The 27,910-nt window shown below is 41.7% G+C and overlaps 1 protein-coding gene across 1 annotated transcript in view; it reads left to right on the top strand.

Annotated features, from left to right (window-relative positions):
- LOC140492060 (short transient receptor potential channel 7) overlaps positions 1-27,910 on the top strand; it is a 151,576-nt gene that overhangs the window by 24,755 nt on the left and 98,911 nt on the right. Inside the window, exon 2 of the mRNA XM_072590725.1 lies at positions 18,322-19,099. Coding sequence (XP_072446826.1) covers positions 18,322-19,099 — 778 coding nt within the window. The remainder of the gene's footprint in view (positions 1-18,321; positions 19,100-27,910) is intronic.

Below are 27,910 nucleotides of genomic sequence, written 5' to 3'. Positions count from 1 at the left end.
GATCAATCTGCTGATTGAGACTAATCTTTGTAGATTTGTATTGTGTTTCTTTCAATGATGATACTCTGGTTAACTTCCCTGTTTAGGCATACATTCTTCTCAAAGAGTTATTCATTTTCCCAATTTTAGCCCCATTCTAGAACCCACCATGCCTGAAACAATTAACCTGCCATTGGAATATCCTAGAATGGACCAGCATCCTGGTGCCAACGCCATTTTAAAAGACTGTTGAACACTAAGACTAGCATCAGTGGACCTGCCCTGCCAGATCCTGGCATATGGCCCGGACACGGCTCAAGCAGAGGAATTGGCACCTCTCTTTGCAGGCAGGGACCTGGAATAACTGCTGGACAGGGTGGTTGATCTTGTTCTCCCAGGACCAGCAGTGGAGGCCACAACAACAGATCATGTCAGTTTGGTCAGAAGTTGCTATGCAGGTTAATACACTCTCTGTCATCTGAAGGAATGCACAGCACTGTATAAGGAAGGTCAATGACCTTCTCCATGCCTCAGGGTAAGTTCAACTATCTTCTCTCCAATACTTCACACTCACGGTATCTCTGTTACCATACCCATCTCTGACCAAGTCTCATTCTCTACCATACTCATACTGGCTGCAACATAGAGAAGGAGCGGTGTTATAGATCTTCTCTTACTTTACTATCACCCCCCCCAAACCCCAATCCCATGTGTCCCCTCTGCTTCCTATTCACTGAGCAATGCCAAACCTGCTGTGCCACATGCATTCATCTCTCTTAATACTTGCCTCTCTTTCATTCCAGGAAGAAAACAGCCCACAATTAGGTAGAAATAATGGAAGGATGCTGATTTTGACCAGCCCAAGTGGCTGACTGACTCTATCCAACCCCCTAAACTAGTATCAGAGGTTGTTGTTTACTTACTGTGCCAAGAACCCCTGACCAAAGGCTTTTTCCCTACACTTGACAATGGACTGCTGACAATTATGACAAACTTCCTGGATTTGTGTCTACAGTGGTGGAGCTTCTCGTCAAAAGGAAGAAGGGAGCTTACATAAGGTGGAGGAAGCTAGGGTCAAGCTCAGCTCTAGAGGATTACAGGCAGGCAAGGGAGGAGCTCGAAAATGATCTGAGGAGAGCCAGAAGGGTGCACGAGAAAGGCTTGGCAGAACGGATTAGGGAGAACACAAAGGCATTTTACACTTATGTGAGGAATAAGAGAATGGTCAAAGAAAGAGTAGGGCCAATCAGGGATAGCATAGAGAACTTGTGTGTGGAGTCTGAGGATGTAGGGGAAACCCTAAATAAGTTTTTTGCATCTGTCTTTACGAAAGAAACGACCTTTGTAGTGAATGAAACCTTTGAAGAGCAGGTGTGCACGCTGGAATGAATAGAGATAGAGGAAGCTGATGTGCTGAAAATTTTGTCAAACATTAAGATTGACAAATCACCAGGCCTGGACCAGATTTGTCCTCAGCTGCTTTGGGAAACAAGAAATGCGATTGCTTTGACACTTGCAAAGATCTTTGCATCCTCGCTCTCCACTGAAGTCGTACCTGAGGACTGGAGAGAGGCAAATGTAATTCCTCCCTTCAAGAAAGAAATAGGGAAATCCCCGGCAATTACAGACCAGTAAGTTTCACATCTGTTATCTGCAAGATGTTAGAAAGGATTCTGAGGGATAGGATTTATGACCATCTGGAAGAGCATGGCTTGATTAAATGCAGTCAACACGGCTTTGTGAGGGGCAGGTCATGCCTCACAAACCTTATCAAGTTCTTTGAGGATGTGACTAGAAAAGTTGATGAGGGTCGAGCTGTGGATGTGGTGTATATGGACTTCAGCAAGGCATTTGATAAGGTTCCCCATGGTAGGCTCATTCAGAAGGTCGGGAGGAATGGGATAGAGGGGAACTTAGCTGTCTGGATACAGAATTGGCTGGCCAACAGAAGACAGTGAGTGGTAGTAGAAGGAAAATATTCTGCCTGGAAGTCAGTGGTGAGTGGTGTTCCACAGGGCTGTGTCCTTGGGCCTCTACTGTTTGTAATTTTTATTAATGACTTGGATGAGGGGATTGAAGGATGGGTCAGCAAGTTTGCAGACAACACAAAGGTTGTAGGTGTCATTGACAGTATAGAGGGCTGTTGTAGGCTGCAGCGGGACATTGACAGGATGCAGAGATGGGCTGAGAGGTGGCAGATGGAGTTCAACCTGGATAAATGCGAGATGATGCATTTTGGAAGGTCGAATTTGAAAGCTGAGTACAGGATAAAGGATAGGATTCTTGGCAGTGTGGAGGAACAAAGGGATCTTGGTGTGCAGGTACATAGATCCCTTAAAATGGCCGCCCAAGTGGACAGGGTTGTTAAGAAAGCATATGGTGTTTTGGCCTTCATTAACAGGAGGATTGAGTTTAAGAGTCGTGAGATCTTGTTGCAGCTCTATAAAACTTTGGTTAGACTGCACTTGGAATACTGCGTCCAGTTCTGGTCGCCCTATTACAGGAAAGATGTGGATGCTTTGGAGAGGGTTCAGAACAGGTTTACCAGGATGCTGCCTGGACTGGAAGGCTTATCTTATGAAGAGAGGTTGACTGAGCTCGGACTTTTTTCACTGGAGAAAAGGAGGAGGAGAGGGGACCTAATTGAGGTATACAAGATAATGAGAGGCATAGATAGAGTCGATAGCCAGAGACTATTTCCCAGGGCAGAAATGGCTAACACGAGGGGTCATAGTTTTAAGCTGGTTGGCGGAAAGTATAGAGGGGATGTCAGAGGTAGGTTCTTTACACAGAGAGTTGTGAGAGCATGAAAAGCGTTGCCAGCAGCAGTTGTGGAAGCAAGGTCATTGGGGACATTTAAGAGACTGCTGGACATGCATATGGTCACGGAAATTTGAGGGTGCACATATGAGGATCAATGGTCGGCAGAACATTGTGGGCTGAAGGGCCTGTTCTGTGCTGTTCTGTTCTATGTTCTATGTTCTAAATGCAAGACAACATAGCCTTATACTTTGAGCCCATTATCTCTGGCTGAGGGGCAAGGCAATGCAATGCAGGATGTTGTGGACATCCAGGAAGGCTCAGAGTGAGTGAACACAGTGATGGCCAGAGATGCAGCCTGGTCTTTTTCATGAACTGGGTGTCTCTGAGTGCAGTGTCCTTGTTGTAGTATGAGAATGATAATTACCAATGCAGACCAAGGTGCAGCATTGAAGTAAAGACATGTACTGCAGGTTGATCAGAAATACCATGACATTGCTTAGAGACGTCATATGTTGGATGCCAATGTCCATAGGCAATGAGGTGCATGTCTATGAGTTGCAGTTTGATGCTGATCAATTTGAAAGCTCTTTGCAGCTAGCAGTGAGCTGACGTCACCACATATCCACTCTGACTTCCTTGTTGAGAATTTTCAGCATCTAGTTTGCTCACAGCAGGCAGTAAGATAGGAAACTAAATAATTATGAGGTGTGATCTGAAATTATTAAGCTCGTTAACACGCATAATCTCTTAATAGGTAACTTTCCGCTGCCAAATGAGAATCTCACCTTGACTCTTGAAATCTAATTAAAATGTGCAGCGAGTTGTTCCTGAGTTCAAGATAGGCCACACTGATCTTCTCACACAATTCTGTTATACCTCTAGCCATAGCCCACTCCCTTTAGACCCATTTAAAATTTCATCTCTCATCTGCATGTAGTGTCACTGAGGCGTGGCATGTAGATAGGGAAAAGGAGGAAACTTAGGATAAATCTTTGGTGATTTCGGGCATGACCAAGAAATGAAAGCCATTTGTGGTGATGTATTGGCTGCTGGTTGTGTATGAGTGGAGCAATGGAAATGTCTACAGAACTCAATAACGTAGGAGAAGTGATGGAGAATAATGGCTTCTTCAGCTGTGATGAAGGCTATGGACAGATCATCAGGCTAATGCACCTTGGTCACAGTTACAGAGGATGTTAAAGGTGACCTTGGATAGAGCAGTTTTGGTGCCACAGAGAAGGTCTGAACAGAAATTATTCAAATGGAGTTTGGAGAGAGAGGCATTAATTCATAATGTGAGGATTTCCAACTCGACATGAAAAAGCAGTCACCAGGTTAGGCCAAGTCCATAACAGAAGTCAAATAAGTCCTTCTCTTACCTGTCATAAAGAAGTCATCTCACTCAACATAACCAGTGCAACTCTACTATCTCAAAACGGAGCCCTTCCTCAAGGACACAGCCAAACTGCAAAGGATATGATCTCCCTGGATTCCATTCCTGAAGGTATACCTGCAACTACATCTTTGCAATTGTCTAAAGAGCAGAAGATGGTAAAATCTTGTCATGTATCTGAGAACAAGACCAAGGACACCAGAGAGAAAATAAGGAAGAAGACAGTAAACGGAGAAGCAAACCTTCACTTGCAGCAGAACACAAAGGTTTACAAATGTTTCCTAAAAGGAGCTATTTGAGCCTTCATATTTGTTCCTTCCTCTTCTCAGGAAGATCTGACTAACAGTCCCACAACCTCTATCATAGGTACAGTAAAGAGGTAGCTCTTGAAACAACCTAGCCAAGGAATTGAACCCTGGGGTGTTGATACCAATCCACAATTCCCCACCAACCTACCCGCCCTCCCCCCCCCACCTCCTCACCCCCACCCCCACCCCCACCCCCACCACACCACTCCCACACTCTTTCTAAAGGGTCCAAATTGTTGTAGCAACACATACCTGTAACTTGGAGCTACAGCTGGTCATGGTAGGTGGCTCCGATTCCAAGCATAACCACATCTTCTTGGCGATCAGTATGCTTAGCTGAACCTACAATTGCTACAAATGTAGAGGCTGCTAAACACACCATTAGGGGAAAATGTGTTCTGTAATGGAGTGCAATACAGTACAACAGAAATATGGATATAAATCACTGTACATACACTGTTAGGAACAGGTACTGCCCCTGAAATTCTGCAAGCACAATGCTATTAAGAAAGTTTACTTGAAGCACCCCCATGCACAGTCTGCCCCTCATGAGGTTAGCTATGTACCACTACAAGCCAACAAAGGTGATAGAGAAAGGAATGGGTCTGGGTGGGATGCTCTTTGGAGGGTCAGTGTAGACCTGATGGGCTGAATGGCCTGCTTCCACTCTGTACATTCCATGTGCAGTCAAAAGTTTTGTATTCAAAAGCAGGCCCTGAATTAAAAATTCATCAAAGTTATTAAATATAAAAACAATTAATTTTAAACTGAACTTTTATATCTTTAATTTATTTAAACTCTTATTGCAGAGGATAGTTTAGCTCCCGAGATGAAAGAAATATTTTGAGCCCCTTGCTTATTATTAATTCATTCTAATTAGCCATTCATGATTGGTTGTATTCATATATCTTTATTGTTTCCTGTCTGCAGTTTACGAACCACTTTTTTCACTTTTAACTCCCATTTCAGTTTCATTTTACTACTGTTTACTTCAATCAAATCAATAAACTGTGGCAGCAAAAATGTAGCATTGTCAAAAGTGCAACCATGGCAAAAATCATCACAGTTACAGGGAAAATTTAACATGTCAAGTGCCAGCACGGAAGGTCAGCACTGAAGTCACAGCACTCACAGTGAAGTTAAATAAAGCTGCCCTCCAAGATTTAGCAATTACTGTGGCATGAATTTCACCTCCCCTTACATTAACTTGAATCTGGCACCAATGGAGTGTCCAGGCACCAAGGAACAATGATGCCATACATTCAATCACACTGAAGGATTTTCACAGACAGCTTATCAGGGAGATAAGAATACTTAGTATTTTATTAATATTTTAAAACAATAGTCATAATGAAACACAAGAATTAAGATAGAAGCTGAGCTATCATATGTAAGCCATTTCATCATAATGGAGATACTTCATGCTCCACAATTATATTTTCAGGGCCAGAGAGGTTGTTGAAGAATACTTAAGAACTAAGTACACGACTGAAAATCCAGCTACCTTTCTTTAGCTAGTCATTACCTTTGTTGGGGCATTGACACCAGCATCACAGCATAAAAGTGCAGGTTCTTTTCAGTGCAGCGCGATTGCAAATTGATTAATATCTGCAGATACTTCCAGTGTAGGATTTACCTTCCATCAAACAGAGGTTGAGACTGCATCTGAGTGCGAAATTTTCCCCAGATGTTGTGGGGGGAGAGACAAGATAATCATTTGATTTACAGCAGGACTCCCACTCAATTGGCTTAGAGAGAGCTCCATGTCCAAATATGGGTGATGAGTGAGGTCTCAGAGTTGGAGAGCTAACCAGAGGCCTATCAACTCAAAAGGACCAGTAGACTATGATGAAAAGCATGTCAAAGAGAAGCTGCCTCAAGATAGTAACACCCAATCTCCAACATTTTAAAATCAAAACTAGACTGTGGCTTTTGGAACTTGTATATTTCTACTGGTTGTCTGTGGATGCTCCTGGCACTAGTTGGGGTAGACGAGGGGAGAACGAAGGGTGGGAGTTGTCTTCTTGGTCTGTCTGGAGTGCTGGTTCCTGAGCCTGCCACTGAGAGGCTTTTAAACCCTTTCTAACTTGACTCATTCAGCTCTTAATGAGTTGTGATGGCTATTCACTGCTTGAGGGCAGTTGGCCTTTCCAAAGCAGTCTTCTCGGAGAAAGGGAGGACTGCAGATGCTGGAGATCAGAGCTGAAAATGTGTTGCTGGAAAAGCGCAGCAGGTCAGGCAGCATCAAAGGGACAGGAGAATCGACATTTCGGGCATGAGCCCTTCTTCAAGAATCTGATTCCTGAAGAAGAGCTCATGCCCAAAACGTCGATTCTCCTGCTCCTTGGATGCTGCCTGACCTGCTGTGCTTTTCCAGCAACACATTTTCAGCTTTCCAAAGCAGTCCCCACAACCATCTTCGCAAAAATTACTGAAGATGTAGCCCCAGCAGCACATCCTTAAATTGCAAATTCTGCATTTAACTGTGAATATGAATGGCAGAAGTTGCACTCTGTTGCAGATGAATATTGGAGATAAACTCAAGCACAAAATCTGGGTCAAATATTTTCCAAGTGCAGGTTTAAAATATATAATATTTAAAACATGGTATAAGAACAGATTAAACATTTTTGTACAACATGCTGGAAAATTGAAATAATCATAGAAAATTGTATCTTTTGTAAGGGGAGTAAGATAAATATTTGAAGGGAAATAATTTTCAGTGCTTTGGGTAAAGGTCAGTGAAGTAGGGATACAGAGTTGCTCTTGCAGAAACCCAGGTAAGGGGTCTTTGCCCCTCTTTAATGGAGGAAGAGACTTGACAGTAAAGCTTCATTGTGATCAATTGTGAATTGTAACTCCATTAAGAAAAATTTAGAACACGTTTATTCAGTTCTTGGATAAATTACATCAATAAACCCCAGTTGGTGATTTACAATTTAATGCAGAATATAGTTCTGGATCAAGATATGGACTGCAGAGGACATAAAATGGTTTCTCCCATAGACTTTTCTTTTGGTCTTCAAGTCTCTCTCCCTCTCTTTCTTGTTACATGTCTTCGTTTGTTCTTATCTCTGGATGATCTTTCCCTCGATCGCAAGACCATAATGCAGGAGTAGGCCATTTGGCCCATTAAGTCTGCTCCATCATTCAAGAAGATCATGACTGATCTGATAATCCTCAACTCCACTTTCCTGCCTTTTCTCCACAACTCTTGTCTGCCTTTAACTGATTAAGAATCTGTCCACCTCAGCCTTGAACATACTTGATGTCTCAGTCATGACAGCCCTCTATGATAAAAAATCTACAGATAATTAGGCTCAGAAGAAATGTATCCTCATTGCTGTTCTATCTGGGCAACTCCACACTGAGATCATGCCCTCTGATCCTAGACTCTCCAACAAAGGGCAACAATTTCTCCCCATTACCTTGTCAAGTACTCCTAAGAATCTTGTATGCTTCAATAAGGTCACCTCTCATTCTTTTAAACTCCATAGAGTGCAGGCCCAATCTACTCAACCTTTTCTTAGAAGACAATCTTTCCATAACCAGGATCAACGTATTGGACATTTTCTGGCCTGCTTCTAACACCAGTATATGTTTATTTAATTAAGGCGACCAAAACTGGTCATATCATTCCAGATTTCATCTAACTAGTACATTGTATAGTTTTAGTGAAACATGTTTTTATACTCCATTTACTTTGAAATAAAGTCTGACATTCCATTTGCCTGCCCTATTACTCACTGAACTTGGACGCTAACTTTGTAATTCATGCACAAGGATTTTCAAATCCCTCTGTGCTACAGCCTTCTGCAGTCTTTCTCCATTTAAATAGTATTCAGCTCCTCTCTTCTTTCTGCCAAAGAGCATGATCTCACATTTTCCCACATTAAACTCTACATGTCAAACTTATGTTCACTCACTTCCATGGTTCCAGTGCCAAACTTCGTACCCAAATTAAACCGACACTCTTACTTAGAGGCAGCATGTGGCCAGCATTGGCATTGCTGCTGCCATTTCACCCAACCTACCACCCCACCCAGGTCTGAGAATATCAGGTTTAACCAGGTGTGGAGTCTTTTGCAGGAGCTGGCCCTCTTGTTGTATGTGGGGTGGTCCTATAATTGAACAGGAACCGAGACAGTTTGGTATCAATTGAAGCTGTGGGCTGCATCTTTAAGCCTGCCTTCAACATTTGGACTTCTTTCCACTGGACCACTGGACAATGAATGGTATATGCTGAACGCCATTGGACTTTAGGAAATATTCCAACTCCCTGCTGGTAAATGATGTCACATTGTCTGTGACCAATACTTTCGAGAGTCCATGTATCGGGAACAATGCTCGCAGCTTTTCAATTGTCAACCCTGAGTTTGCCACATGAACTTTATGCACATTCAACCACTTTGAATGAGCAGGAACATTGAGCCCATGAAAGGACCCGCATTGTCAATGTGTAACCGAGTCCAGGATTTACCCAGCCATTCCTATGAATCTGGGGATGCGGCTGGTGGCACATGATTGTCCTTGTTGACATTCTGATCACTGCCCTATCAATGCAGCTTTGTTGGCATTCAACTCCAGCCACCAGACATAACTTCTTGCTAGTATCTTCATCCTGGAAACACCTGAAAGACCCTGGTGTAATTCAGCCAGTATCTGGTGGTGAACTTTACTTGGGACAATTGTCCTTGATCCCATTGTAATATGCCATCCTTGACAGTGATCTGATCTTGCTGGGTCCAGAAAGGTTTCAATTTGAGTTGCGATGACCCTTCTGTTTCCCCCATTACCACCAACTGTTTCAGTTTGCTCGGATGGGATCTTTATGTCCACAGTTGGATATTGTCAGCAGTGACTGGAAGTTCAAAACCTAAATGGACTCTTCCAGGGGATGCACCACCCATGGAGTATCTATCAGTGGGAGGTGATTCAAGGCATCCACATTAGCCACTTGGCTTCCTCGATAGTGTTCTGCCTTTATGGACTGAGAATAAGGGCCCACCACTGTATTCTACCAGAAGCTATGGGCAGTACCGTCTTGTCTTCCTTCAATAGCCCTCGCAGAGCTTTGTGATCTGTTACTATGCCAAATTCCTGTCCATAAAGGTACTGGTGGAACTTGCTCTCACCAAAGATGACCGCCAAACCTTCCTTCTCTACCTGGGCATGTTTGTGTTCAGCATCAGTCGAAGTCCAGGAAGAATACGCTATTGGGTATTCCTCTCTGTTGGGCCACTGGTGAGCCAACATTACCCTGATACCATGAAGGGAGGCTTCACATGTTGACACTACCTCTCACTTCAGATCGTAGTGGGCCAACACTTTAGATGATGATAGCAGCTTTTTCACTTCCCTAAAGGCTACTTCTTGGCTACACGGCCATTTCCAAGTCTGACCCTTTTTCAAAAGCAGGTGTAAGGGTGCCAAGATGGAGGCCAGGTTTTGTATGATTGTTCTGTAATAACTCATTAACTCAAGGAAAGGCTAAAGCCCTGGTACAGATGTGGGAGCCGGGGCTCCTTTGATCACTCTCGTTTTCTCTTCCATTGGGTGTAACCTGGTTTTGTCGACTCTGTAACCTGAGAAGGTCTCTTGTGGGTGCCTTCCAAAGCATCCACCCATATGGAAAAAACATTGAAGCATAATGTCCAAGTTCTCCAAGTGCTCTTTATTGGTCTTCCCTGTTACTAGTGAGTAGGTCAACCAGCATCAGAACAGCAGGGAGTCGGCGTTTCGGGCAGAACCACGTGCTCCTTCTCTAAGAACACTCAGGCATGGATGTAACCATCTCTTGGCTATATTTTGTTTCTTTTTTCTCCCCCTTTTTCCCCAACACCAATGTCATGTGTGTGCAGGTGTGAGACAAGTGAAAGACAACAGATGTGTAAATCTTTAATCATTTTCCACCACCAGGAAGACAGGAAACACCCGAGTGGCCAGTTACAAGCAGTGCCCTTCACATCAAAGGACAATGCTGTGTGATCAAAAAGGTGAAGGGGAGGGCAGGGATTAAATCAAAATAGAGTTTGGGGGTAGTGGGGAATAAAACACTCCACTGCCTGCGGTGCCCACTTCTCCCTGAAAACCTCGAGGATGTTGGTAGACACTGAGTGCTTCTTCTCTAAGAACACCTGGGTATGGATGGGACCATCTCTTGGTTATGTTGGTCAGCCAGCACTTTCCTGATTGCCCAGGTTAACAACCCCAATCAATGACCTTGTAGTCAACGAGATCAACCTGGTTCCAATCGCTACACAAAGTTTCCAGATCTTATCCTTTTGCTGTTTAACAACTTGACACAGATTCCCAGAATTTCCTTATCTCGGTATCTCCATGTAAAGTGCTATCTTCCTAAGTTTTTTTCCACTTTATTATTAAACTAAGAAGATTGTTCAATAAAGTCAAGGATTAGTGAACTTTACAGTGAGATGTTATTATCCAACAATAAAGTTCGATCTTAACAATTAGTTTTCTTGTTAGTGACTGTAAACTCTTACAGCCATCATGAACTTAGTGGGCCGATGATTGACTTCAGTGCTTGAACTCTGTATGATTCTATGATTGCTGAAAATAGTCAATTAGCCAGACAGTGACTGTGGTTAGAGAAACAGAGGCAACACTTCAGGTCAATGACCTTTCATCAGCACTTAAAATGTTGGAGATCGAAAAGGTTGTAAGTATTTATGAGGCAGAGAAATTGGTGGGGAGGCATCTGGTGTAGGTGCAAAAGGAAGGTCTGTTACAGCTTGGAATACAGGAGAGATTAAATGAAAAGTAATGACAGAGAAAGACAAAGGATTTTGGTAATACAATAACCAAAGGAATTGAAAATTGCTTCTAGAGGAGATGTAAATACGCATGTAAGCACCAATAACACTTTGGACATATGAAGGCAGAGATTGTGATTTAAAACATTAAACTCAAAAAGTTTGTGGAATAGCATCTAAGTTTTACATCAAGCTTTTAAGCCTGCTTGACTTAAATATATTCATTCTTATTCTGCCAATTTGACAAAGGTTTAGTTATTTTTCTTTATTTATGGGATATGAATGATATTTGTTGCCCAGAGAGTAGTTAAGCGTAAACCAAATTGCAATAGGTTTGGAGCTACATGTAGGCAAGACCAAATAAAGGTGGCAAATTTCTTTCATTAAAGGTTATTTAGTGCCAGATTGGACTTTACAACATTTGACAGTGGTTACATGGACACCATTAGACTAGCTTTTAATTTCAAATGTTCATTAAATTTAAATTTCATTATCTACACAGTGGGATTCAAATTCATGTCCCCTGAACAATAATCAAATCCATGTCCCCTGAACAATAATCTGGACTACTCATCCAGTAACTTTACAACTGTGCCAACACTACTACTTATTATCCTCCCGAGTTAGTTCGGGACCTGGAAGGTTTGAGTTATAAAGAATGGTTGGATAAGCTGGGACATTTTTCACTGGAGCGTAGGAGGTTAAGAAGCGACCTTATAGAAGTTTATAAATTAACGAGTGGTATAGATAGAGTTAATGGCAATTGTCTTTTTCCTAGGATGGGAGATTTCAAGATTAGGGAGCACATTTTTAAGGTGAGAGGAGAGAGATTTAAAAAAGACAGGAGGAGCAAATTTTTGCATGTGGAATTAACTTCCTGAGGAAGTGGTGGATGTGGGTATAATTAGAACATTTAAAAGTCATTTGGATAAATGCATGAATAGAAAAGGTTTGGAGGGATATGGACCAGGAGCAGGCAGGTGGGACTAGTTTAATTTGGGATTATGTTCAGCATGGACTGGTTGATTTCGCTGCTCGTTGGATGCTGCCTGAACTGCTGTGCTCTTCCAGCACCAGTAATCCAGTTTTTACCTGGTTGGACTGAAGGGTCAGTTTCCATACTGAATGACTCTATGACTTCAGTTAGTAATGAAACAAATACAGATGTGCAAATATAAAATATGTCAATTGGATTGTTATGAGGAAAATAATAATATCAAGTAAATGTTGATACAGTCCTCAACTACAGGTTAGAGTATTACAGAATGAGTAATTTTGAGTTACACTGATGACTGTGTATTGCTCTCTGGTGAAGCTAAGAACTCACTCAATGACAATCAGTTAAACTTGTATTTTGTATTACAAATTTCGTATTCATTATAATTTCAATTTTAATTCTACCCCCTCAAAAAAATTCTGCCACTCCAAAACAGGTAGACACATATCATTTTGTACAATTAAGATTGCAGTTTAGGAGAAGCAAAAAGATTTGTTGAAGATAGAATTTCAGCCCAAGATTACTTAATGAGATGATAATGGTTTCACATTAAATATGTAGTTATCTTTGAAACCATTAATAACTCTCATAGGGTTCCTGATGATTTTAATTTTCTTAGAACTCAGTGTAACTCAAAATTACTTACTCTGTCTCACTCTAACCCATTCTTGAGATTTGTCATTATTATTTTGTGTCAATTAGTTTTCTTCACGATAGTCTAGTTTTCATGTTGTTTTATATATTCTGCTGATTTCAATTTTTTTCACACTAATTGTTTTCATAACTCCATAACCAAAGGGTGTGAAGTGAGGCCAGCAAAGTCAAGTTACATTGTTGGCTCCTTCATTTTTCTCAGCCATTGACAGGGATCGGATCCAAATGAGAATTTGTGCTCTGTTCACTGGTTATAAATTCCAAATATGTGTTATTAGGAGGAAATCGGGGAATCATTTAAAACTTAAAATATTCAAAATAACATTTTATACTTGAGTTCAAATGGGACAACAGTTTAATACAATAAATCTAAAACCTATAGTTATCTTATGGGATTGGTCTCATTGTGATTTCTTTTTATGTAGTTCATAGTTAAATGGCTCCTGAGACCTGTGATTTATATTACTAGAATTCAATCAATATTCATCCTAATGTACTTTTCACTGAATTAACAACATTTGCATAATGGTTTGATTATCATACTTAAATTCTTTGAGGTTATTATTGGCCAATGGATTTCTTACCATTAACTCTCCTGTTCTACACCCCTGTGGTTAAAAAAGACGTCGAATTAGAAAAGAAATTTTATGTAGGTGTATGTTGTTTCTTTAGAATGCATGTTGGAAACTAAGTATGTTTTATGCTTTATTTTGAGAATTACGTATGCTGAGAACAGGCTGAGAGTACTTATAGTAGATGGACTAACTAGCCTCCTCAATAAAAAAAATAAAAAATGCAGGATAAAAAGGAGATAGTTTGATCCAGATAACATTGACAATATTTGATGAAATAGCCAAAGTTCACACTTAATGGTATTCAGTTGCTAGGTTTATTTTTCTTTTTTTTTAATCCAGAAGTGCTTTCACATGCCATATTTTTTACCCATCACCAAATCACCTGTGCCATTTTTCTTTCCTTTATCCTCCACAACTAAATCACCCATGTTCCAATTGATTCCCAATTTACCTGCAAACCTCATCAGTGTAATAAGACCAAAGGTGAATAAAAGATTGGGAGAGTGGATGAGGACTGAATCAAAATGGAGTTGGAGAGGGAAATAAGGCATTCCACCCCCTGCAGTGCCTACCTTTCTTTAAAGGTTCATATAGGTATAGATACTTTCTAATCCACCATGTCAGAAATGTTAATTGCATAGCTCCTGAGCAGGATGGGACTTGTACCTGGCTCAGAGGTAGGGGACACTACCACCATGCCACAAGAGCACTTTTATGATGATATATGTTTTTTTCAACTGAAAGAAATAATCTGTTTTAAACTTATAATTGGTTTGTTTATTGTTCTGAGACAGTCACTACATAGGATTATCAGTAAGTTAATACGTAAGAGTCTAAATATGTTACCTACATTCAAACTGACGCTGAAGTTACACTGGTCTCAGAAGCAAGTGATTTGAGAAAAAAAAACTGATGGCACCTTCATATTTATTATAAAAGGTTTGCTATAGTTTGGAAGGCAGTAGACGGAGGGGGTGTCTAACGAGGGTATTTAAAATGGACATAATGTGGAGTGAAATCAAAAATAGGCCAATAGCTGATTGTTGGAGTAATGTGGCATTGATGGCTTTCTGGCATCATTCAAGGCATTCCTGGAGAATCTGATCTTCTGTCATCCTCAGAAAAGACAAAAATGTGCTGTTGCACCTTGGTTCTCACATTGTTATGCATGATAACAAAATAGCAGTATATTCTTTTCATTCGCTCAAGGGAATGTGGGCGTTGCTGGCTGGCCAACATTTACTGCCCAGTCCTACTTGTCCTTAAGAAGGTGGTGGTGACCTCCATTCTCGAATCATTGCAATCTGTGTTCCATAGATAGACCTACAATGTTGTTAAGGAGGGTCTTCCAGGATTTTGACCCAACAGCATTGAAGGAACAATGATATATTTCAAAGCATGAATGGTGAGTGCATGAGAGTTGTTGAGTGTATGATAGCTTGGAAACTCTTGTCCATCTTCTCCGTCAAGCTTAATGTCGTCCTTTGTCTCAGTCAGTATGTCTTTAAGAGACATGCTCAAGATGTCATTCAATCATAGATTCATAGAGATGTACAGCACGGAAATAGACCCTTCGGTCCAACCCATCCATGCCAACCAGATATTCCATCCCAATCTAGTCCCATCTGCCAGCACCTGGCCATATCCCTCCAAACCCTTCCTATTCATATACCCATCCAAATGCCTTTAAGTATTGCAATTGTACTAGCCTCCACCACTTCCTCTGTCAGTTTATTCCATTCACGTACCACTCTCTGAGTGAAAAAGTTGCCTCTTAGGTCTCTTTTATATCTTTCCCCTATCACCCTAAACCTATTCTCTGTAGTTCTGGACTCCCCCAGACAGAAAAGACTTTGTCTGTTTATCCTGTCCATGCCCGTCATGACTTTGTAAACCTCTATAAGGTCACCCCTCAGCCTCCGACAATCCAGGGAAAACAGCCCCAGCCTATTCAACCTTTCCCTATTGCTCAAATCCTCCAACCCTGGCAACTTTTCTGAACCTTTTCAAGTTTCACCACATCATTCCAATAGGAAGGAGACCAGAATTGCAATAAACATTCCAACAGTGGCCTAACCAATGTCCTGTACAGCCACAACATGACCTCCCAATTCCTGTATTAAATACTCTGACTAATAAAGGAAAGCATACCAACCGCTGCCTTCACTATCCTATCTAGCTGTGACTCTACTTTCAAGGAGCTATTAACCTGCACTCCAAGGTCTCTTTGTTCAGCAACACTCCCTAGGACCTTACCATTAAGTGTATAAGTCCTGCCTATCATTGCATGAGACTTAAAAATAAGAAGTTCCATACACCATCTTACCTCAAATCACCTGAATTATGACACTCTACTGGAAATTTGTTCCCGGCGTAAAGTTTATAGTTCGAGAATAGATTCGATGTTACAAAGTAATCTCTGAATAAAGTGATTCAAAGTAATAAAAGTTTACTGGTGGGTATGGATATATTAAGTGGTGATGAATGTATTATGTGGTAAATTAACATATTGAGCGGTAAGTATATATTAAACAGAAATATATGCAAAGCAATAGATAAATATATATGTATACATAGCAGTGCATATATACATTAACCAGTAATCTACTTTAGAGATATTCAAAACATATGTAAACTAATGAGTGGAGCTGTTCGCCTAAATTACTTTAGACATGTTCCGTAATGGGTCTCATTGTCTTCCCCCCTTTGGGCACCCAGCTTACAATGGCTGGTCTGGAGAACTCAGAGTTCCTGACACTATTTGCAATCCCAGTCCAAGGTAAAATCCATTGAATAGGGCAAAGTCCCTGATATTAATATTATTTTGAATCTGAGATGTCACGCCATATCATCATTCTGTGGTACTTGCAGCATTTTCCTGGACATTCCATTATATTAAAAAAACCTCCAGGTGGCTCCATGTGACAGTCAAGTGGGACAAATCTCACAACAGTGGAGTATCATATGGTTATTCCTCAGTCAAAACAAGCTGCTTTCCCATTTGGCCTGTTTCCCATGTACTTTTCCACTTTATTTCATTTGCTCATTGAGATGTGCAATTAACCTTTAACAATTAACCCACAACAATCTGATTTGAAGATGTCATTTTTAATCCTACCACTACAGTAAACTAATAGCTTAAGTTTAAGCCCACACACTTATGTGCCTGTGGAACGTAATGTGTGTACATTGTAGTTAGTTGTGATAAATGTCTCTGGATACTTCAATACCACAATATCCAGATCCAATTTCTTACATTACAAGAGATAACATTCATGTTTCCACACCAAACAAAACAACCTGTTGGATGCAAACTCACCACTTTGTAATCTGCATAAAATAATGGATCTCATAATCTGAGCAATTACTGAACACACTGAGTATCCACAATAAATGTAATTGAGAGGCACCACCCCTGCCCTCTGCTGTCTGCATAGAAGAAACAGCATAGTCCATATTTTGCTGGATTGTATTGTACAAGCACAACACACAGATGAAAGGTCAGTTCCTCCAAATAGTACAACACTATACAGAAGCGTCCTGGCAGCCAGTCCAATGTATCAAACTGTTGTCAGTTCATATCTCTTGTAAATTTTCCCTTATTGGGTTGGTGTAGCAAGTGTTTTTTTGTCCCTCCCTACAGTAAGATGTAAAGTTGTCCAGCAGAAAGCTCGTTCCTTAGAATCTACTTCTAATTCCTCTGCACCTGCTCAGTTGTGCTCAGTGATTCTCCCAAAACTGGCATCTGCAAACACAGTGAACTACCAAGCATCCAGATTTTTGTGACAGTATTTGTATGTCTCAGAGGAAGGGACAGGGTATCATTAGTCCTCTGTATTTTCATTTGGTGGAGCTCAGGACCCAGGATAACCCAGGCAGAGGGAAAGAAAGGAAAATGGGCAAGTGTTGGTACTTAATAGCTAAAGTAAGCTGTGTCATTTGAATTAAAGCAGTAGGTTATTTAATTTTTAATTCATTCATTCATGGAATTGCTGTGGACATCGCTGGTCAGGTCAACATTTATTGTCCATCCCTAACTGCCCTTAAGAAAGTAGTGAGCTGCCATCGGTTTACATGGTGTGGGCGCAGCCATAGTGTTATGGGAGGGAGCCCCAGGACTTTGTCCCAGTGTCATAGAAGAAATAGCAATATAATTCTGAATAAGGATGGTGTGTGGGTCTGTGGGTGTGTGGTTTGCATGGGGACTTGCAGGTGGTGGTGTTCCCATGCTTCTGCTGCCCTTGTCATCCTAGATGATAGACATCTAAGGGTTGCAAGGTGCTGTGTACGTGAATGATGCAGAATACATGATGAAGGAAGTTCAATGAGAACATAAAAAATCAGTATAATATTACCAATGCTCTGACCAAACCCATCATTCTGAATTATCATCTGTTAAGTTTATGCTCATTACATTCATAATAGCCTAAATCTTCTGGGTCTGACCAGTGTTGGAGAAAAAGTTAGGGAAATGTCAAGGAAATATTTTAAACACCTAAATACATTTAATGAAATTCAACTAAGTTTTTATTAGGGAAAAACCAGAGGATTTAAATTTAAAATATTCAAAATAGCATTTAATACTTGTGTTCACATGGGATAGCTGTTCAGTGCAGTGCAGGATCTGAAACACAAAGCTACATTTGGAAACTGGCTGCTAAGACTCATGAATTATACTACAGGATTTGCATCAATATTCAACCTAAACTACTTTTCTGATGTGAAGCAGTTCAACAGCAGGTCAATTATAGCATTTCTGTTTTTTTTAATTGCTAGCTTTTCTTAATTTTTTTAAAAAACATCAATAACTGTCAATGTATCTACTTACTTTGTAATTAGCAAATACAATACCTGTGTATTCTTCTATTTTCTTTTGTAGTTCGGATAACAGCAACATTCAAACCATGCACAGGAGGCACACCACCCTTCGTGAGAAGGGAAGGAGACAGGCCATCAGAGGTCCAGCCTACATGTTCAATGAGAGGGGCAAAAATTTGACACCTGAAGAGGAACGTTTTCTGGATGCAGCGGAATATGGAAATATACCAGTGGTGCGCAAGATGTTAGAGGAGTCAAAGACCTTGAACTTCAATTGCGTAGACTACATGGGGCAGAACGCTTTACAACTTGCAGTGGGAAATGAACATCTGGAAGTGACAGAGCTTCTTTTAAAAAAAGAGAATCTTGCACGGATTGGTGATGGACTACTGCTGGCAATCAGCAAAGGTTATGTGAGGATAGTGGAGGCAATTTTAAATCATTCAGCCTTTGCGCAGGGACATCGTTTGGCCATCAGCCCTCTTGAGCAAGAACTTCGGGACGATGATTTTTACGCCTATGATGAGGACGGTACACGTTTCTCCCAAGACATTACTCCAGTCATTCTTGCTTCTCATTGCCAGGAATATGAGATTGTACACATACTCCTTCTGAAGGGTGCACGGATTGAGAAACCCCATGACTATTTTTGCAAATGCAGTGAGTGTGCTGAGAAACAAAAACGAGATTCTTTTAGTCATTCCAGGTCCAGGATGAATGCATACAAGGGATTAGCAAGTGCTGCTCATTTATCTTTATCAAGTGAAGACCCAGTCCTTACAGCTTTGGAACTCAGTAATGAACTAGCACAATTAGCCAATATTGAGACAGAATTTAAGGTAAACCATTTTACGTCTTTTAAACCTCCTTTGCATCTCTGATCTTGCTGCCAAATATAAAGATTAAATGTGCTCATTGGAATGTGTTTATTAGATATAAATTTCCATTTATTGCTAATATGACCTTGAACCTGCTTTGGTGTAATATGTCTGTGGTGTATAACCAGGACGAAAGGTTTAAACTCTAAAACAAGGTATTCTGCACAGAAATGTTGTTATTACATTTCAAAAGTGAATACAAGTTGAACTCCTTAACATAAAGTTAAATTGTTTATTATAATTTATTGATAAATAAGTTTTTTGTTTTACTGTCTTGAAAGTTATAGGCTTTGCTACTAATTTAGGAAATGAATGTGTTAAAAAATTTGATTTGCAATACACACTCAGTTTGAAAATCTATATCCCAAAGAATTCACTGGTGAAGTTAATTGTTTGAGATGGAAAATAAGTCAAACCACGACCCAAACACAACATGTTTCTGTCCCTCTCTTTTTTTTTAGCATCTTAAAATTCCACCACAAATGAAGACGTTTTAAAAATCCCACATTTCTTGTAGATTTCAATTACAAAGTCATAACTGACAGAATGGTGCCACCTATTGGGATGGTTGACCATTCATCTACCACAAATGCATGTCTACATGAAGTAGATTTATGTGCTTGTAAGAATTAGGTCCTGACAATGAAAATTGTCCAACTAACAAAGTTGAGTTCTCAGAAAGCAGCAAGTTTAAATTTAGAACCTTGTTAAAATTTGTTATCTTCAGTTTGCACAATGGCCCTACTGACATTGTGGCAAGATGTTGTAGCAATGTTCCATCCATCTATCCCCCTGCTCCAAGCAGCAAAAATGACACAGCTGCCTGAGCAAAACATGCTACTGTCCCAAGATTTGGAATTGGGACAATCAGAGACAAATCCACCCAGCACTCCAAAATCCAATATTGATGTCACTCTGAAGTTTGTTCTCTCACACCCATCTTGTGCTTGCTGGGTTAGTCCTAGGTATAAATCTTAACATTCTTACAGTGGTTTCAACCTTAGCTTTTAGTACTAATAGCTCAAAAGCACTTAGAAATACTCTGTATCCCCTCCTTTAATACTTATCTACAACTGGCTATTAGTAAATTGTCTGCTGTGTCAAATATTTTGATCCACTGGTTTTGTCATTTGTATTATTATGTTGTATTTTGGCTGATGTTATAGGATTTGGCAATAATGAATGTTCTTTACTATAGTGTAGAACAGCAATCAGGTTTTTTTTCTGGTGTCATCTGTTGGGAATATTTTATTCATAAATGCTCGTTTACAATTTTCTCTGCAAGTGGTGGCCTAGAAAGTGTTTAATATCACACATATGGCATTCATCATGTTGGATAGGGATCCAGGGAACATGTCAAAATAATTAAAAGCACTCATTTAAATACTTCTTAAAAAATCAGTCGAGTAAGATCCTTATTACGTAGCTGGGCTGCCTCAGTGCCCAATTCATCACGTAGTGAACTTGCTCAGCCACATGTGATGGTAACAATTAGCAAGCCATATTTTAAGAGTGCTGTGCAAAAGGTTAATCTCCAAAGGGCAGGTTAGTTGTTGGTTGCTAGTCCTTCTTAAAACTGATTGGTAGCATCTGGATGTTTTCTGACCTGTCACATGATTTCTACAATTTATTTCTAACGTTCGTGACAAGTAGCTGCTGTACAGTCTAAAGAGGGAGGTACGGATCTTCGACAGGGGCAGAGGAGAATACATCTGCGGCCTTGCTGTCTTTTCTAGAACTCTTAGAAAGAATACAGGTGCTGACTAATGATGGCCTGGACCATTACCAACAGTTTGTCATCTGCTGGAACAGGACTTGTGCTCAGAATGACAGCATATCAATGCCTACCCCAAGGGCTGTCAAGGTCATAATCACTGTGATTTTTTTAATGTTGGTGACTCATTTCAAGAAGCAACTAGGTACCTGTTGGCTCTTCCCGCCATCCTTAATCCATAAGTACATTAAGGTACACGGTGTGATAGATGCACTCAGCTTGCTTTGAATGTCCTCTATAATCAACCTTTAGAGTTTCTCAATATCAAAGGCTTACATTCCTTCAAAACTCAAATTATATGTGACAACTGATGCCACTTTTTGGAAGTTTGAGTTGGAATTCCTGGGAACTGCCATAATGTTTACATACGAGACAGCACATTGGTTCCAGCGTCTTTCTGTAGTTCTTGAACCATACAAGAATGAGAGACATGGGTAACCCCTTTCAAACATGTCTGAAAACATGATTACAAATTTCTCAGACTGACACAGAACATATATATATAACACTGCTCACTGTTTCTCCAGGGCCACAATGGAATGGACTATAGGTTTAGATGCATGGACCACTCCAGTGCAGTCTTTCAATATAGCCCAGAAAGAATGTGCCATATCACTGTAGCATGTGGTGCTCTTTACTCTGGAGCTGCCTGAGATGGGGTGGGAATGGTCTCAGATGCAAAGAAAGGGGGGAATTGAATGTGATCCTCTGAGGATGAGGGTGTAGATAAGGATCAGTTCATTGACAAGGAAGGTCCAATCCAACAGAGCATGACAGAAGAATGTCTCATTCAGCGTGAGGAGCCAGAGTGAAACTATTTGTAATATGTTTCCAGGATAAATGAGCTGGGTTTGGACTTTGTTTAATTGTTTAATGTACTATTGATAATATGGAAAACAACCTGTGCTTGGAGCAGAACAAACATGACCTTACTATTATTTTCTCAGTCCCTGGCTGTTACTGTTGCTAAATAAATGTCTTGTCATCCTTATGATTGTACATTTGATATCTTTAAGTGATTCCACTTTCAAGTATCTACACATTATTGCTCCTCGAAAACCATGTTATGGAACTGGAGCTGGAGCTGGAGCTGGAGCTGGATGAACTTTGGATCATTCAGGAGGCAGAGGGGATTATTGAGAGGAGTTACAGGGAGGTAGTCACATCTCAGGTACAAGAAAAAGGCAGATGGGTTACTGTCAGGGGACAGAAAGGGAACCGGCAGGCAGTGCAGGAAACGCCAGTGGCCGTTCCCCTCAATAACATGGATACCGTTTTGGATACTGTTGGGGGCGACGAGTCACCAAGGGTAAGGCATGGGGTACAGGTTCTCTGGCATAGAGTCTATCCCTGTTGCTCAGAAGGGGTGGGGGGGAGATGAGCAGAGCATTAATCATTGGGGACTCCATAGTTAGGGGACAGATAGGAAGTTCTGTGGAAACAAAACAGACTGATAGTTGATGTGTTGCCTCTCAATTGCCAGGGTTCGTGATGTCTCGGATTATGTTTTCGGGATCGTTGAGGGGGAGCAGTCCTAAGTCTTGGTTCACATAGGTACTAATGACATAGGTAGGAAAAGGGATGGGGATTTAAGGCAGAAATTCAGAGAGCTAGGGTGGAAGCTTAGTGTTAGAACAAACAGATTTGTTATAGCAGGTTTGTTGTCCATGCCACTTGCTAGCGAGGCAAGGAATACAGAGAGAGAGAGGAGTTAACCATGTGGCGACAGGGATGGTGCAGGAGGGAGGGTTTTGGATACCTGGATAATTGGGGCTCATTCTAGAGTAGATGGGACCTCTACAAACAGGATGGTCTACACCTGAACCAGAGAGGTACCAATATCCTTGGGGGGATGTTTCCTAATGCTATTTGGGAGGATTTAAACTAATTCAGCAGGGGATGGGTACCTAAATTGTAGTTCCAGTGTCCTGGAGGTTGAGAGTTGTGAGGTCAGAAATATGGTTCCAAGGTCGCAAGAGTTCACTGGCAAGCAGGAAGGTTGTTTGAATTGTGTCTGCTTCAACACCAGGAGCATCCAGAGTAAGATGAGTGAACTTGCCGCATGGGTTGGTACTTGGGACTTTGATGTTGTGGCTATTTCTGAGACATGGATAGAGCAGGGACAGGAATGGTTATTGCAGATTCCAAGATTTAGATGTTTCAGCAAGAACAGAGAAGATAATAAAAAAGGGGGAGGTGTGGCATTTTAGTCAAGGACGATATTACAGTGGCAGAAAGGATGTTTGAGGACTCGTCTATTGAAGTAGTATGGGCTGAGGTTAGAAACAGGAAAGGAGAGGTCACCCTGTTGGGAGTTTTCTATAGGCCTCTGAATAGTTCCAGAGATGTAGAGGATATGATAGAATGATAATTCTAGATAGGAGCGAGAGTAACAGGGTAGTTGTTATAGGGGACATTAACTTTCCAAATATTGACTAGAAATACTATAGTTTGAGTACTTTAGATGGGTTAGCTTTTGTCCAATGTGTGCACAATGGTTTCCTGATGCAGTATGTAGACAAGCCAACAAGGGGTGAGGCAACATTGGATTTGGTGCTGGGTAATGAACCTGGCTGGGTGTTATATTTGGAGGTAGGTGAGCACTTTGGTGAAAGTGACCACAATTTGGTTATGTTTACTTTAGTAATAGCAAGGGATAGGTATATAATGCAGGGCAAGAGTTATTGCTTGGGGAAAGGCAATTATGATGCAATTAGGCAAGATTTAGGATGGGGAAGAAAACTTGAGGCGATGGGTACAATTGAAATGTGGCGCCTATTCAAGGAACAGCTACTGCGTGTTCTTGATAAGTATGTACCTGTCAGGCAGGGAGGAAGTGGTCGGTTTACGAAACAAGTTGAACCTCTTATCAAGAGGAAGGAGAAGGCTTATGTAAGAATGCGGCATGAAGGCTCAGTTAGGGCGCTTGAAAATTACAATTTAGCCAGGAAAGACCCAAAGACACAGCTAAGGAAAGCCAGGAGGGGACATGAGAAGTTGTTGGCAGATAGGATCAGGGAAAATCCTCTAACTTTCTCTTGGTATATCAGAAGTAAAATAATAACGAGAGAAAGATTAGGGCCAATCAACAATAGTAGTGGGAAGTTGTGTGTGGAGTCTGATGAGATGGGGAAGCGCTAAATGAATATGTTTCATCAGTATTCGCACTGGAAAAAGACAATATTGTCAAGGACAATACTGAGATACAGATTACTAGCCTAGACAGAATTGAGGTTCACAAGGAGGAGGTGTTAGCAATTCTGGAAAGTGTGAAAATAGATACGTTCGCTGGGCTGGATGAGATTTTCCCTAGGATTCTGTGGGAAGCCAGAGAGGAGATTGCAGAGCCTTTGGCTTTGATCTTTATGTCTTCATTGTCTACAAGAATAGTGCCAGAAGATTATAGGATAGCAAATGTTGTCCCCTTGTTAAAGAAGTGTTGCTGGAAAAGCGCAGCAGGTCAGGCAGCATTAAAGGAACAGGAGAGTCGACGTTTCGGGCATAAGCCCTTCTTCAGGAATGAGCAGGGTGTGCCAAGCAGGCTAAGATAAAAGGTAGGGAGGAGAGACTTGGGGGAGGGGCATTGGGAATATGATAGGTGGAAGGAGGTTAAGGTGAGGGTGATAGGCCGTAGAGGGGGTGGGGGCGGAGAGGTCGGGAAGAAGATTGCAGGTCAAGAAGGCGGTGCTGAGTCTGAGGGTTGAGACTGAGAAAAGGTAGCGGGAGGGGAAATGAGAAAGCTAGAGAAATCTGCATTCATCCCTTGTGGTTGGAGGGTTCCTAGGCAGAAGATGAGGTGCTCTTCCTCCAGGCGTCGTGTTGCTATGGTCTGACGATGGAGGAGGCCAAGGACCTGCATGTCCTTGGCGAAGTGGGAGGGGGAGTTAAAGTGTTCAGCCACAGGGCAGTTGGGTTGGTTGGTGCAGGTGTCCCAGAGATGTTCTGCAAGTAGGCGGCCTGTCTCCCCAATGTATAGGAGGCCACATCGGGTGCAGCGGATGTAGTAAATGATGTGTGTGGAGGTGTAGGTGAATTTGTGACGGATATGGAAGGATCCCTTGGGGCCTTGGAGGGAAGTGAGGGGGGAGGTGTGGGGGCAAGTTTTGCATTTCTTGCGATTGCAGGGGAAGGTGCCGGGTGTGGAGGTTGGGTTGGTGGAGGGTGTGGATCTGATGAGGGAGTCGCGGAAGGAGTGGTCTTTCTGGAACGCTAATAGAGGTGGGGAGGGAAATATATCCTTGGTGGTGGGGTCTGTTTGGAGGTGGCGACTCCCTCGACACCGCCTTCTTGACCTGCAATCTTCTTCCCGGCCTCTCCGTCCCCAACCCCTCTCCGGCCTATCACCCTCACCTTAACCTCCTTCCACCTATCGCATTTCCATCGCCCCTCCCCCAAATCCCTCCTCCCTACCTTTTATCTTAGCCTGCTTGGCACACCTTCCTCATTCCTGAAGAAGGGCTGATGCCCGCAAAGTCGATTCTCCTGTTCCTTGGATGCTGCCTGACCTGCTGCGCTTTTCCAGCAACACATTTTCAGCTCTGATCTCCAGCATCTGCAGTCCTCACTTTCTCCTCCCTTTTACCTTTGCCTGCTTGGCACACCCTCCTCATTCCTGAAGAAGGGCTGATGCCCGAAACATCGATTCTCCTGTTCCTTTGACGCTGCCTGACCTGCTGCGCTTTTCCAGCAATACATTTTTAAGGCTCTGATCTCCAGCATCTGCAATCCTCACTTTCTCCTTGTTAAAGAAGGGGAGTAGAGACAACCCTGGTAATTATAGACCAGTGAGCCTTACTTCTGTTGTGGATAAAGTGTTGGAAAACTTTATAAGAGATAGGATAATCATCCAGAGAGGAATAAGTTGATTAGGGATAGTCAACACGGTTTTGTGAAGGGTAGGTTGTGCCTTGCAAACCTTATTAAGTTCTTTGAGATGGTGACCAAACAGGTTGATGAGGGTAAAGTAGAAAAAAGTGAGGATTCCTGATGAAGGGCTTATGACTGAAATGTCGATTCTCCTGCACCTCAGATGCTGCCTGAGTGCTGTGCTTTTCCAGCACCACACTCTCAACTCAGATGAGGGTAAAGTGGTTGATGTGGTGTATATGGATTTCAGTAAGATGTTTGATAAGGTTCCCCACAGTAGGCTATTGCACAAAATACAGAGGCATGGGATTGAGGGGGATTTAGCAGATCAGAAGTTGGCTATCTGGAAGTAGATAGAGGGTGGTGGTTGATGGAAAATGTGCATCCTGGAGTTCAGTTACGAGTGGTGTACCACAAGGATCTGTTTTGGAGCCACTGCTGTTTGTCATTTTTATAAATGACCTAGATGAGGTTGTAGAAGGATGGGTTAATAAATTTGCGGATGACACCAAGGTTGATGGAATTATGGGTTATGCGGCAAGATGTTGCAGGTTACTGAGGGACATAGATAAGTTTCAGAGCTGGGCTGAGAGGTGGCAAATGGAGTTTAATGCAGAATAGTGTGAGGTGATCCACTTTGGAAGGAGCAATTGGAATAAAGAGTACTGGGCTATTGGTAAGATTCTTGGTAGTGTAGATGAGCAGAGAGAGCTCGGTGTCCATGTACATAGATCTCTGAAAGTTGCCACGCAGGTTGATAGGGTTGTTAAGAAGGCATACAGTGTGTTACCTTTTATTGGTAGAAGGATTGAGTTTCGGAGCCACAAAGTTCAGCAATACTTGGAATATTGCGTACAGTCTGGTCACCGCATTATAGGAAGGATGTGGAAACTTTCAAAAGGGTTCAGAGAAGATTTACTAGGATGTTGCCTGGTATGGAAGGAAGGTCTTATGAGGAAAGACAAGGGGCTTGAAGCTGTTTTTGTTAGAGAGAAGAAGGTTGAGAGATGAATTAATTGAGACATACAAGATCATCAGAGGGTTAGATAGGGAGGATGAGAGCCTTTTTCCTCAGATGCTGATGGCTAGCATGAGGGGACATAGCTTTAAATTGAGGAGTGATAGGTATAGGACAGATATCAGAGGTAAGTTCTTTATTCAGAGAGTAGTAGGGGTGTGAAACTAACTGGCTTCAACAGTAGTAAACTTGCCAACTTTAAGGGCATTTAAATGGTCATTGGATAAACGTATGGATGAAAATGGAATAGTGTAGGATAGATGGGCTTCAGATTGGTTTTACAGGTCGGCGGAACATCGAGGGCCAAAGGGCCCGTACTGTGCTGTAATGTTCTATGTTGCATTACATGTCCTACTAACTATCAGGCATAAAGAAGTAAAAAGCAACCAGTAAGACAGTAAATTGATATGGGAGGTTGGTTAGCTCAGTTGGCCAGTTGGCTGGTTTGCACCACAGAGTAACACCAACAGCATGGGTTCAGTAAGGCAAAGTAGCTCTTAAGGTTTCAGTCCGCATCTCACGTCACTGTGTTATCATGATGTCTTTCTTGATTGGCAACAGATTGAGACAAATGCTGTGACATGTTCTTTTGACCCTTCCAATGTTTGTTAGCCTTCAATGTTTCAGAGCGTGTATAGACTGCAAGGTTTGAAATATTTGAATATCCTGCATTGAATTGGATAGAATAGCATTGAACCTGTGTGAGACAGTGCTTTGGTCAGCTTTTCTCAGCGGACAATGCACTATGAGGGAAAGGGTACACATGAATTGTCCATTATACACCTCCCAGCCTTGAATAGCTATGCATTCCTTTGAAGACTTGTTTAATAGAATGAAACTTTCCCTCCAGAGATCTGTACTCTCATCCTGGGTATTATTATGGAATGATATGTGCAGACCAGACCTTAGCACAATCCCTGCAAATTGCATTTAACCTCAGTGTAATACCTTGGCTGCAATCATCAATAATCATCAACAGTTCAAGAATTCATGACGAACCCTGAGCTAGCTGCAGTCAAGGAGACAGTTTTTTTGTGAGAGTTGAACAACGCTTGGCCATTATACCTAGTTTCATCCATGCAATATCTGGAAGCTGTTCATGTGTCACGGGTGT

Source organism: Chiloscyllium punctatum, chromosome 20, assembly GCF_047496795.1.
Source record: "Chiloscyllium punctatum isolate Juve2018m chromosome 20, sChiPun1.3, whole genome shotgun sequence".
NCBI lineage: Eukaryota > Metazoa > Chordata > Chondrichthyes > Orectolobiformes > Hemiscylliidae > Chiloscyllium > Chiloscyllium punctatum.
The sequence above is the reverse complement of the archived record's forward strand: the minus strand, read 5'-3'. Positions and strand labels throughout refer to the sequence as shown.